This window comes from Megalops cyprinoides, chromosome 2 (genome assembly GCF_013368585.1).
Source record: "Megalops cyprinoides isolate fMegCyp1 chromosome 2, fMegCyp1.pri, whole genome shotgun sequence".
In the NCBI taxonomy this organism is placed as follows: domain Eukaryota; kingdom Metazoa; phylum Chordata; class Actinopteri; order Elopiformes; family Megalopidae; genus Megalops; species Megalops cyprinoides.
The window spans coordinates 23,663,632-23,678,018 of NC_050584.1; the positions used below are offsets into that span (position 1 = coordinate 23,663,632).

General features: G+C 42.0%; 1 protein-coding gene across 1 annotated transcript in view; it reads left to right on the forward strand.

Moving 5' to 3' along the window:
• Positions 1-702: 702 nt before the first annotated feature.
• Positions 703-14,387, forward strand: part of adcy1a (adenylate cyclase 1a) — a 67,700-nt gene continuing 54,015 nt past the window's right edge. Inside the window, exons 1-3 of the mRNA XM_036521138.1 lie at positions 703-1,669; positions 6,238-6,387; positions 10,958-11,076. Of these exons, the coding sequence (XP_036377031.1) occupies positions 1,061-1,669; positions 6,238-6,387; positions 10,958-11,076 (878 nt within the window). The 5' untranslated portion in view covers positions 703-1,060. The remainder of the gene's footprint in view (positions 1,670-6,237; positions 6,388-10,957; positions 11,077-14,387) is intronic.

A 14,387-nucleotide genomic window follows, 5' to 3' on the forward strand; every position in this document is an offset into this window, starting at 1 on the left:
AAAAGACAGACTTGGTTGATTTGGGTTAAAAGAATCTACCTTTATACAACCGTTATAACTATTATTTAAACAAATTCCCATTGGTTACATTCCCCAAAAGCAGGATCTGTGTTGCTCCGCACCTGCAATATGAATTATATCAACATGGCTCAAATGAGGGCTTTTTGAAAACCTGTATGTCCCAGAAACACCCGTGTCAAAGGCTCGACTACCGAACTGTATTCAGAAATTAACCACCGTTAAGTAGAGTGATGGATGAACAAACGCTGTCCTGTCCGTTGTCCGTTGTCCGTAAGGGGTTCCTGTGCCCGAATCACTTGTGAAGGAGAGAGCTCCGTTTGAGAATCTCATTAAAAATACCACCGAAGCGAAACACAGTGAAACGGTGTTACCTTAAATGTGTCATCAACACACGTACAGTGTACACAGTAATTTCTCATGTTATACTCAAAGAACAGTCGTGTTAATGCAAACTACCGCAATGAAATATAGGCTGCATTCCGTATTATAAATGCAATGTTTTCATAAACATTTCTGTTCCCAAATTAGAATGGAGGGGAACGGGAGAGTTTTTTTCCCTCTCCCTGTTTACACAGTAGACGTGTGGCTCTTGTCAAATCTTTGTTTTGTCTTGTCAATCTGTTCAGTTGCTGAGACGTGCCTTGTTTCTCAAGCCTATATTGCGCAGGCGTGATCCAATCTGAGCCCAGCGAAATGCTCTTGGATATAGAATGGGATCACCCTCTGCTCTGATATCACGTTAACCTATTTCTGGAAGTGAGTGAACCGAGGAGCTGCGGGCGGTCTTACTTCCCGGACCCATCCTTGAGGGACACTGGAGCTTGCATGTTTCGGAGGTCACTTTTCGCCACAAAACAACAGACATCAACCTGTGGATGGCGAGAGCATCAGGAGATTATTTTCGTGGCTCTGCAATAGCGCTGTCACCCCCCTCTGCCATTGAAATCTAGGGCGCTTTGGCTGTAACCGGCTCCGCTACCCGCGGCTCACATGAAAAGGTGGAAAAACGGGAAGTCTGAAAGAGGATTGATTTAGATTTATGAATGGCCCCGACATGGAGGAAATTCCGTTTCAGAAAGTCAAAACCCGGAGGAAGAGAGGGCACTGTCCGGCGGGGACCCCTTTAAATGCCATCGCCTGCGAGGACGAGTTCGACTGCAAGGAGCTGGAGTCGCTCTTCCAAAATTACAACCTGAAACTGGAGCAGACGTCGACCCTGAAAGCTCTGGCGGTTCTGATCATCATGGCATCAACTTTGGCTTTGGTGGAACTGATGTCCGGACCCAGCCTCACCATCTCCAAAGGATCGCACCCGGTGCACTGCATCATATTCATCTCCCTGTTCATTGTCACTAATGTCAAGTACCTGCAGGTGACACAACTCCAGCAGATCGTCAAGCTGACCCTGCTCTTCAGTTTTACTTTTTCCTTCCTCTGCTGTCCGTTTTCTCTGGGAGCCTACGGCATGGAGCCTCCGACGTCCCCGGAGCAAGGAATGTGGCAGCTGATGCTGGTCACATTTGTCGCTTACTCGCTCCTGCCCGTGCGGACTCTGTTAGCCGTACTATTTGGAATTATGGTGGCCATATCCCATGTAATTGTAACTGCGACGTCAGTCACGGTTAAAAGACAGCGATTGTGGAGAACGGTGAGTGTTGCTATTTTGGAGAAAGTACTTTTTGGCGTACATTCGTTCCTGCCCTTAATCGTCTGATAGTCTGCTTGCCATGGTTCTGGTTCTGTGTCTGTTTTGGTCTGTCTTAGTCAATGTCATGTGCTGTACAGTGGATGTTATCCAGTGCACGAGCGGATAAAAAAGAATCTGACTCGTGCGCTTCTCAGTTCAGCACTCAAATGTGGACAGCGGCGAGAAAGAAACACGGGCGCCCCGGGAAGCCCGTGAATTATGCACGGCACCACCTCGCCGCGGAGCTTCATGAAAGTTTGCAACGCCGGCACGTTCGGCGGCGTTTATTACACAGGCTACAAAAGCAATATTCCTTCTCAGTGTTAAGCGACGGTGGAGAGAATAGCTGCGCTTGTGTGTACAGAGCTGTAACTCTTTACATTTTCGTGTATATTTGGCGTTAAAGCTTGTGCATGTATTATACTGGAAACCCCGAAGAGTCACTCAGTGCACTGAGCTAAATTTCGCTGTACAAATTAAACACACACATACATGTTACTTAATATCATATCGGGGGTTAGGCGTGTTTTGGCTTTACTTTACGCTGTTTTAAATGCTATGAATTAAATATTCCTAATTTATGTCATTTTGGGCTTTAAGAGCGTTGTGGCTTTACCCTTACTTTGTGTTAATTGTAAATAAAACACACCATGTCGATACGTGAAGAGAAGAACCAGCCAGGATAGGTTGCATGAATGGTATTCTATTTTATGCTCATTTTATTCCTAAACAAGACAGATTGCCCCTTCTCCCTTTCCCCCATACATAGGCCTACATAAACTGTTTACTCAAACTCAGATCGACACAAATTCAAAGTCTTTCGCGATCTGAATGACTGAACTACAGTCGTCAAGCAGGCTACCTGCTTTCACGTTCAGTATTTTCTAGGGTAAAATACGTGCAATACTTTTCTACTATTATGCAGAAACTAAGACAGATAAGTGATTGCATGAAAAGCAGTTTGAAAAACAGCAATAAAACAAAATAAATATGATGACCCCGGAAGAAACGACTATTACGTAATCCGCATATTGGGATCACGAACATTGCTCCGATATCTGAACCTACCCACGCCTGCTTGGGATAGATGACAAATCTTTTTTTTTTTTTTGGATACGCCTTTTCTAATTGCAACCGCCCCCGCCAGGCATTGACAGCTTGGCCCGTCTGTTATGGAAACATTTTGGAATGTGACCACTGCCGGGCTGCCGGCTTCGCATTTACTGCCCGGGTCACCAGCAGAACTGAGCTTTCTTTTTGATGGTTTGAAGCAGTAACTTATTTTTATGCTCGTAAACAAAAAGTATAAAAACAAATAACGATAACAACAATGATTTTACACCTGTTTTCCATAGCTTAGACTACTTTTTAAACGAATCTGCTGCATCATTTGGTGAACTGCATCTTTGAATAGAACAATTAAAGCCATGAACTCTTGGCTTTCACTATAGTAATCTGCACAAATCATTAAAAAATAACATGAATGACAATGTCCCATTATGAAGAATGATACATCTGTTAGCAAATGGAAATGTAAATGATGTGAACCTACAATTCAGTTTTTAAATCAAAGCAATGGAGTATTTCTTTCCTACCAATAGTTATTGTTATTTGAAATTACAGCAAGTTAATATAAATTGCATCCCTGCTGATCTGATACATTGGAATATTTACATATGTTTTGATCAATGAGCAAGCACACTTTCAAATATCTATTTTTTCAAATCAATCAACCAACAAATCAATCAATTAATCAATCAATCAAATTGTATTTGTTAAAGTGAGTTTCTACAACTAAGATAGTCACAAAGTGCTGTATACACAACATAGTGCATTTTCCAGAGGGAATAAAAAAACCAGACTTCCCAGGCCAATATGGGGGAAAAAAAAACGAAATCAAACATATGATGATGTGAGTTCCTGAAATGGAAATGGAACCACACAGGTGGGTGGGTGGAGGGGAGCAAGCAGAATGTTCAGGAGCAACAGCAGGGGGGCTGTGACGCACAAAAACAGAGTCTCTAATTGATTTTGATTTGCACTGATTCACACATGCCCTCACAAGGTCATGGGGCACTTCACGAAAGGAGAGCAGATTGCTGCGTTGACGGGTAAATGACTTTCCACGTCAGCATTTGGTTGGATTTTCCAAGCATTTTCCTTGTATGATTTGACCGCACACCTCTTATTTGCTTGTTGTTATATGTCATGTATGTGCATGAAGTATATGTGTAAGGATTCCTGACAAAATGTCAAGTTTTGCAGCAGTTTAGCATAGCAGGCAGCAGTGTAACATAGTGATTAAGGAGCAGCGCTTGTAACCAAAAGGTTGCCAGTTTGATTCCCCACTGGGGGACTGCTGCTGTACCTTTGGGCAAGGTACTTAACCCACAATTGCCTCAGTAAATATCCAACTGTATAAATAAGTAATATTGTTAAAGAAAAAAAAATCTGTTACCTACGTAAGTCACTCTGGATAAGTGTGTTTGCTAAATACCAATGATAATCTTGTTTTAGGAACACCCACGGTGATCTCTCACAACTAAGGTTCAACCAAAATACAGCATGCATATACGTTACTAGATCACCTCATTGCATTGACTTCCTATTGATCATTTTAAATCCCTGCATTGAATCTCCCTTTAATATGACCAGACTGACCACATGACGGGGATGGAGAGGAAGTCTATGTATGTTCTATACATTTCAAGCTCAGGGTTTATACTTAGTTACTTTCGTACTGGATAAAACTCTTTAAAATCAGGGCGATAAACTAGAATAACAGGTTGTCATTTGAGTCACTCGCACATTAGAGGTGTGAATATTGCCACCAACTTACATTAGTCCACGACTGCCTGAACCTGGGAAAGGCAGTATGCTGGTCACGCCTTCACAGCACCCACTAACAGTATTAATAAAGAGCAGTGCAAGTATGACGACTCGAACTGGCTGAGTGTCAAGCCATACTGTATTGCACGTTTGTTTTTCATGTCTTCATCTTGGGAATCGGGCAATAAAAACCATACAGATTGCTCTTTTGCAGTTTACACTAGAATATTCTAAATTGGTTGAAAAAGAATCACCAGACAGGGACCCGATGACCCAACAATGTCTTGTCAGGTGAGGTCTGTGTTCATGGGCACCATGGTAAGGAATAGTGGAGCATTTTTCCATGAAAAAGTGTCAAACCAACTATGGATGAACTGTAAATATGAATTATAGTAATGAAGAGGGAGAAAAGTTTGTGATACCGAATTTATCTTTCTGACAGCTAGCATTCCACTGCATGTCATTCATGGCTGAGGGAACATTTTCAGTAGATGTCCTTAAAGGGGCTGTAAGCTCTATGAGAAGCATCTTTGATCTTGTTTGATGTTGTATATGATCAGTGCTGATATATCCTCCCGGACTGTGAATCATCAGCAACTCCTTCCCGAAGAGAGATCTTTTCCCCTCTCCCTGTTTCTGTGGGTCTGTTATGCAACACACTGAATGTAAGGCATCAAACCTGAAACCGCATTTTATCAGTAAGGACCACCCTTCACGCAGTGGTAACCTCTGTTTTATTTTTTCTCCTAAACCTGTCCAAACAGCTCACCATTACTGCACATCCACCCATTATAAAGCTGCAATAGAAAGCCAGGTTGAGATATACAGTAGTATCATACCCTAAACAACAACAACAACTACAAGAACACATTTTCCCTGAGATTAATGACTCAATTTCAGCCTTTGCAAAGCCATTGCACCTGCCACGCAAAAGATAACAAGCATTTGAATGAGAAACTGTGTCTCATTTGTACTCTAGGAACCATCCCATGTGAAGCAAGGCAGGCGAAAAGAAAAGGCCCTCGTCTCTCTGTCATATTCAGTCCTGTGCTGCTGAATGCATATTATTCAAGTGCTACAATGTTATCACAGACTCGAGGGCAGCCAAAGCGAGTCAAGGACTTCTTCACGCGCTTGCCCTCCGCGCCTCTCTTGTACGCTGGGCTGTTTGCTGCTAAATGTCACTTTTTTTCAGTGCGCTCACCCCGCTGAATTCGTTGAAGCGTGTTACTCCTTGCTTGTAAATTTGTTCTCAATTGGCAATGTGACACACACACACCATACACACATAGGCTCGCATGTACCCATGAACACATGCATACACACACACACACTTGCATTTTGTTATGTCATCCAAACACTCAAGGATTTAATGATGACACACACATGCGCATGATCAAATGCAGCCATCAACACACACACATTTTGTTAATTCGTCCAAACGCTCAAGGATTTAATGAAAGCAATGACATTTACTTTGCAGTACAACCATGACGAATGAACCGTAAATGAAAATCAAAAAGGAAACAGTATTATTAGGCAGCAGTGAGAGGAAGTAATTAGGTCACTGGAGTCTCGACCCGAGGGCTTGTGGGACGAATCGCTACCTTGGCTTGTGCCGTTTCACTCTTCAGAAAAAAAAAACTCCCCTTCCCCCCTGGGAGGACTCCAGTGGCGTAACTCACTGCTTTGTGTTGCAGCTGGTGGCCAACACCGTGCTCTTCACCAGCGTGAACCTGTCAGGAGTCTTTGTGAGGATCCTCACTGAGCGCGCTCAGAGGAAGGCCTTTCTGCAGGCACGCAACTGCATCGAGGAGAGGCTGCGGCTGGAGGACGAGAACGAGAAGCAGGTGAGACATGTGTGCGCAAGCATGCATGCACGCACTTCACACACATGCAAGCGTGTTCGGGCAAGAACACACACACACACACACACACACACACACACATACATGCAAGCATGTTTGGGTAAGAATACACACATACACATACACACACACACACACACACACACACACACACATACAGTACATGCAAGCGTGTTCGGGCAAGAACACACACACACACACACACACACACACACACACACACACACATACATGCAAGCATGTTTGGGTAAGAATACACACATACACATACACACACACACACACACACTCACACACATGCAAGCATGTTTGGGTAAGAATACACACATACACATACACACACACACACACACACACACACACACACACACACACACACACACACACATACACACACACATGCAAGCATGTTCAGGCAAGAACACTCAGACACGGGCACACAAACACACACACACACACACACACACACACACACACACACACACATCCTACAGCCGTATTGGTTGCTGTGAACAGAACACATAATTATTTCATTATTACAGAAGGCTTTAACAAAACCTAATTTTGTTTCTGCTCATGAATGTGCATGAACTGTGGGACGTGTTATCATCAGTGTTTCTGTAACAGTTTAGTTTTCTTGCGTTACGAATGCCATCCCAGCACTACCAACTATCACTATAACAATATCTCTCCATGAGTTCAGTTAGTTCCCTGCTGGGAGAGCCTACATTTGATTAAAAGAAGTATATGAAATTATAGTGCTTTTAATGAGTGTGATTTGAAACTTTGAAAGCTGAAACAGCTACAGCTGACTAACTGCACATTGATGAACTTTAATCTTCCACCGAACATAACATTTCAGAAAAAAAAATATTTTATATGTTTCAGTTACTATACATACTGTCATATTAAACGAGGCTATATTTTGACAGATAATTACTTCAGAAGATTTGTTTCTTTGGTTCTGCAGCTTTTCTAAATGTCACTGCATTTAAAAAAAATTCTCATTGATCATGATCTTTGACCATAATACGTCGAGCCTGTGTTTTAGATGTGAGGCAAAGTATTCGAACGCATCAGTTTATGGCACAATCTGCACCTGTAGTTTAACTGATATTTGATCCGGTGAGCCTGTGTGGATTTTTGATACCACTGAAAAACATCAGGAAGGGTTCACTGTGATTGAAGTGCAAATAGTTATACTGTCCAGCACCGAATGTGAAAATAATTTTTCCATGAAACATTTGACAACGTTTTGATATTTTATTAGCATATATGAATAATAACTGTAGTGAAAAAAATAGAAACATGGATAGGTAGTTTACCCTCTATAGACAGCAGATTCAATAGTGGACAGTGGATGAAACACTTCATGCTTCACATGTCCCTGTGTAATTGCACATGTAATCAGTATGTAAGTGCTTTTCTGTTTGAGAGTACTTACTGTGTGCAAGATCCCAAAAGTTAATGTAATCGCACTTTGAAGGCACATAGTCTTACAAGTACTTGTAATTACACAGATACAAGATGACAGACAGCGTTAAATGAGACCCAATTCTCCATGTATAGATATAGACATTGAAAGAACATACAACTTTGTGATATTTGGGGCAACAGTGTAGCATAGTGGTATGGAGCAGGACTGATAACCGAAAGGCTGCTTGTCTGATTCCCTACTGGGGCACTGCCGCTATACCCTTGGGCAAGTTACCTAACTCAGAATTGCCTCATTAAATATTCAGCTGTACACATGGATAGTATGTAAAAAAATTGTAAACTATGTAAGTCAGTGGTACAATCCATCCCAAGTGGCAAAGGTACAGCATTTTTCTTCTTTTAGGTTTTGTTGGAGCTTAAGCTAATTAGGAAAACTAATTATGGCATAACTCATGTTTAGCATACATAAATAAGAAATTTTAATAAGAAAAGATGCACTGAGTGCTATTTCAACATAAAAATTACATTGCCAATCTTTCAGATTTTTTTTGACATGAGGTTGAGGTTGAGAGAGTGTGAGAGTGGATTGTAATTGTCTCCTCCTAATACATCTTACAGACACATATTTAAATATGTATGGTAATAATTCATATTCATTTTTTTCCTTCTGCTATAGCTTAAGGCAGGAGGTGATTTGGGTCTCGACAGCAAGAATGATTCTAAGCCTGAACTACCAAAAAAGTCTTTACCGGTATATGTTATCACCTATGATATTTAGACTAAATTAGCTTCCTATTTTAAACTCTGTGAATTAAGATTCATTTCCATAACAATGTATCCTAGCTATATGTATAATGTGTGTAACTGCCATTTCTCTTATCAGAGGCTGAAGAATCCTTAGATTTTTCCGTTCATCTGCCTAAAAGAGAACTCAAGTTAAAAAATGTTGAATTACATGATTGAGCAGTCCATCCCACGTCCTGTAATTCCAGAATCTGACCTTCCTCCTCCAGTAGAGGATGCAAGCTGGCCTCATTACCAGCTGTGCTGTTGGCCAGAGACTTTCATTGTGAAGTAATATAAAACCGTGTTGAGAAAAAGCTGCTTGCGCATGGCGACATTTTCACAGGTGGGTAAAAAAGTAGGGCTTGCTGTTTCAGCAAGTCATTCTCAATTGAAAGGATTTAGGAGGCCTACTTTGATTTTAGCTCTGTATCTTTATCTTTTTCACTTCAAAACAATTAATTTCTCATCATCGGGAAGGGCTCCTAGCGTATGTGGAAGGAAGTCCCCAAAAACATTTTTTATTAATTGTGAAACATTCGCTTGATCATCACCGCAGTGACTTCTGCTCTTGCACAGGTTTGCTGTAATGACAATCCTCTGATACACTTGCTTGCAAGCTACTTTTCACTCTGTGATTCCTACAGTGCACTGCATTGAATTAAGCACTGATCAGAGGATAGGCGTGTCTCTGCTGACATAATCTGAGTGCCTCATAGGTACCTGAAGAGTTGCAGGGTGCCTGAGAACAGAGACATGAGGTAACCTTGCCATTAAATGCATCCACATCCTGGCAGAACAAGGCTAATCTGCATCATTGACTGGCATTGGCGGTTGAATTCTAGACTTATACTGTTGGACCTGGCTCATAATGCAGTGCAATATGAGCACTTCATAGTCTACATCTCATAAAACATATCAAATTTTTTTTGTCTCTGACTGCCTTTGAAATATAAAACACATTTTCCATTCCTATGATGAGCATAATAACCATTGCAATATTCCCCACTGCAACAGCAATGATAGATTGAAGCCAGGTGAATAGCTGTTTCATAGAAGGTGGATACTATGATTAAATAAGGTTCAAACATTTTGAAACATTTTAAATGCACATAGCAGTATCTATTGTATAATATCTTTTAAAAAATTGATTACAAACTTAAAGTGCTTAAAGAAATCCCTTAACATACTGTATCATTAACAGAACAGATCATGGCAATAGTTTGTTGCAAATACAATTGTGAGCACACATTGTGAGCAGCAGTAACTTGAAAACGCTTTGGCTTCCATCACGAAGAAACAGAGACACAAAAAAACGTGAGGAAAAAAAAAAGTAAAAGATGTGACTTGCCAGAGGAGATGAAAAACAGATTACCATTGCCACCATGTAGCATGTGTCATAAACTGCTGAATTCAATGCAGTTACACCCATTAAGCCTGGCTGAAGCGTTGAAAATAACGTTTAAGCCTTAACTGCGTTCAGGTTCCTGTGTTTGGCCCACTAAAATGGATCAAAGCAGCTCCTGTGTAGCTTCAATACTTCTGAAAACTTCTTTCTGAACCTGCGCTGCAGAGTCATTTACCCCCACACCCCTGATATTAGCTGAAATAATAAATAATAATTTCGAGTATAGGACCAGAATGCGTAAGAATATCATATCTTAACTGAATAAATAATTATCTTCCTCATAAAATATGAAATACAAAAAGTCATGGGAGTAGCGCTAATGGATATCAGTATTCTGTGCCGTCCTCCTCTCCCGCAGAAAGAAACGCTGCTGAAAATAAGCTGCTTTCAGGCAATGACTGTCCATAATCATAAACAATTTCATACTTGATGGCAATACAGCTTTTTAAGGAGAATAACATGTTGACACAAGCATAATAGTCACGGATGAGGGGTGTGCGGTTAACTTAAAATGATACAATGTTTTAAATGGGATCTAGAGGAGTAGATGCATGGGTGGCGCGTTAACTGTGCTTTTGTGTGTATCAGATAAAAAAGTACCCGGTTTCGCTGTTTGGAGCTTAACACTGACTAAACGTTCCAAAGTGCAAACTAACTGACCGACGCTGGCTGCGAGCAGCAGGTTAGGGCCCGGAGGTGGGCACGGAGACGCAGATTAGTGCATAAAACATGACGGACAGGGGATGAATGATTCATGTTCGGTTGCCATGGACTTATTTGCGGAAGATCTGAGCTTTCTGGGAAAGGCTGCTGCCGCTGCTGCCGGTTAGTGCACAGGAGGTTGGCAGAGGCATGCCCTGGAACAGGGCAGCGAGGCCTCAGAAGTGCAAATCACCCCCGCGGTCCCTTTTTCCCCCCTTCCAGGAACGCCTTCTGATGAGCCTGTTGCCCAGGAACGTCGCCATGGAGATGAAGGAGGACTTTCTGAAGCCCCCGGAGAGGATATTCCACAAGATCTACATTCAGAGGCATGACAACGTCAGGTGTGTGTGTGTGCGATGAAATGACCCACAGTTTCAGCCCCATTGAAGTTACGGAAACTAGCTGATCATGCTGACTTACAAAGGCAAAGAGCAGTGACTCTAATTTTTGTGAAAAATGTGACAGGCAACGACCACAGGAGAACTCTGTGTCGAGGTCACCTACGTTTTTGTTTCTGCTCATAAATTGGATTGATTTTCTTTGTTGGAGTGGGGCCTCCTAAACATAGGTTTTTGGGTTGGATAACTGTGACCCTGGTCTTTCATTGTTAGGATGGATTGTGGGGTTTGATTAGAACTGACTTGTGCTAAACTCATACCAGCACAATGGTCTTCTTACAATGAAGTACAAACCTGCCGTAACCTTACCCACACACAAAAAAGTTACAGCAAATGCATTCACCTTACAGACTTAGTCAGGCAAAGTCCTTGCTGAGCATAAACTTAAGTTTAATTCTGTAGTTTTAATGTACAAAATGGCTCTGTATTAGAAGGCTCTTTTAAGAGTTAATCACTAAGATGATCTTAACTGAACCTGGTTAAGTAAATTCATAAATAAATCAGTTACATAAAATCAGAGTTGTACCATAACCACTTGGTTTCCCGGAAAGCCTTCTCCCGGGTCGTGAGAGGGGTCACTGCTTCTGAATCGCGCCGTGGAAGGGCAACACTGCTTCTTTCACTCCGACACAGTCACGCGGAGCACCGAGTCGTGAGCGAGCGGACCCGCCCCCCCGGGCGCATTGTTCTCGCAAATTACGGATATTGGCGGAACGCCGTTTCGCCGAGAGCCCTAGCCACTAATTAGGGATTCATTAGCGGCTTCTCTGTGCCATTAACGCGAGGCTAGCCGCCACGGTGAACGCTCTGCCTCATCGCGCCGGTTTATTATCCTCCTCCGGTAGCGAGCGAGGCACACGCACTGTTTTACAGAGGGGGGCCGTGTCACCCGCCGGGTCACCGCAACCGCACGCTCCGGGGGTGGGTTTCTCTCGACTCTGTCACACCGCATCACCGCAGCGGAGATATGCGCTGAACCTCGAGCAAGTCCGTTCCGCCTGCTACCGCCCGCATGGATATTTCAGTGCCCACGCCTTCCTGACTGCCACATACTGCAAAGTTCTTCACTACATCAGAAACCACTCTGCACAGGGGATATGGAAGCTGGGAAGAGTTATTTCTTGTAAATAATACACTAATAACCCCCATCTGTGTGAACAACTGCCATGATGATGATGGTGGTGATGATGATGATGATAATATTAATAATAATAATAATAATAATAATTATTATTATTATTAGTAGTAGTAATAGCACTAGAAGCAGTATTAGCAGTAGTAGTACTGTCATGATCATCATCACTATTTAATGTGAAAAGGCTTTAGTTTCACTTTTGATGGAACCAAGTGAAAAAAGGATCAGCCATGGATGGGTGATCCTTGCCCATGATTAATTTCATGCACTTGTTAACCTTGCAAAACAGTCTGAAAAAAGGTTCAGGGCAGGTAAAGGTTGCAGGGTAATAGTTTAAACTCCCCTATTTTAATCTCACATGTACTTGGAGAACAAAGAATAACCTCCCACACTGGCAATGAGTCCTAACAGTGTTAGAAAGTATCACAGGGCTGTGCTTTGACAGACTGTGTGGATTAATAACAAATTATACACTCTAAAACAAGGGTGGGGTTCTAGGAAACTCAAATTATGACTAATGAGAAACTAGTTAAGTTCATTTATATTGAGTATGATTAGTTAATATGTCAATAGCAACCTTCACAAATGCTTATTAACAGCCTCTTTATTCTTAACAAACTGTAAACCCACACCACATACAGGGCTAATTGCAAATAATTAATGTTCAAATGCATTCAATTAAGAAAACATTTACCCTTTCCTTTTAACAACAGCCTATTTGTGTTAAAACTTGAATGTATAATATTATAAAACATACATAGGGATACTGTACTAAATTTTCTTAGATTCTTTGCTGTGCATGTTTTAATTTTTTAACAGATAGGGTGATTAAATTCCACAGTCTGGCCATTGAAGTTAAAACTATAATCTTGAGCATGGAAGTCCCCCACCCCCCATGAATTCACTCACTTACTCACTCACTCACTCACTCACTCACACACTCACACACACACACACACACATGCACACACACACACACACACACACATACACATGGTCGCACACAAACACACACACACACAATCTCACCTCACCAGGGGAACACTCCTACGATGATAGGGGTGGAACAATCACCCATTTGAAATGTGCTGGCAATAACATTAACCATCTGTAATTTCCAGCCTGCTGGGAGCAACCCACGCCCTACCAGAGAAATTAGTCTTCTCATAGAACTTTCTCCCTCTATCATTTCTCCTGCCATGAGGTGCATCTTATATAATTAAAGTAGTTTAATCCAGATATTATAATAATTTTAATGCTGTTTCAAATAGCAATATCTAGATTGTAATTCTCTAGAAGGCAGTATATTCCAATTTCGTAGGGTGTAGGGTCTACTGTTATAGCCTCTGTGCTTATCCCCTGTGTCCCCAAAGTCCAGCTGGTGCTCACGCCTAGGATATTAACTGCCAAAAGACAAAGCAAAGGTAAAGTTAATTGAAGTCTTCCAGTTTTCACCAGGCCTCCAGCTGCTTGTTGTTAGGGTTTCTGTGGCTAAAGCGGCATGTTAAACCATGCTGAATGAAGTGGGCAGTGCTGGAGAGAGGTCCTTGTGGACACGAGGACTTGCTGTAAGTGATGCTTGCGGGGACGTTGAGTCTGGTGCCTGCCTTTGAAAGACAGGCTGATATCAGCAGACTCCGGAGCAAGTCTCTTGGCTTTTTTTAAATTTGTCATCAGCCATTTGACTTTAATGTCTCAGTTACTTCAAGGCTGGGTGGGTGTTGGAGCCCCCGCCCCTGCTGGAATGTTCCAGAAGGAGCAGATTATTCAGTCTAGCTATCTTTGTTCCCATTTGAAGTTAAACACCTGGTGTAAAGCCTTCAGACGCGACCCATATGGGTGGTGGAAAACAGACATATTTGATGTATACTGATGATGCAATGATGTCTACTCTTTGAAGTATGCCTTTTAATTGAGAGCAAATACACATGTATGCATACACACACACACACACACACACACACACGCACACACACACACTCTTAAGGTTAATGCCAAACCTGAGTTACAACTATGAAGCCATGCCAAAGCAGGATATACACTGTCACACATGCGTATATGCTACAGTTTACAGGTGTGAATTTGATTATAGCGTCTACATTCGTAATGACGCTGAGCG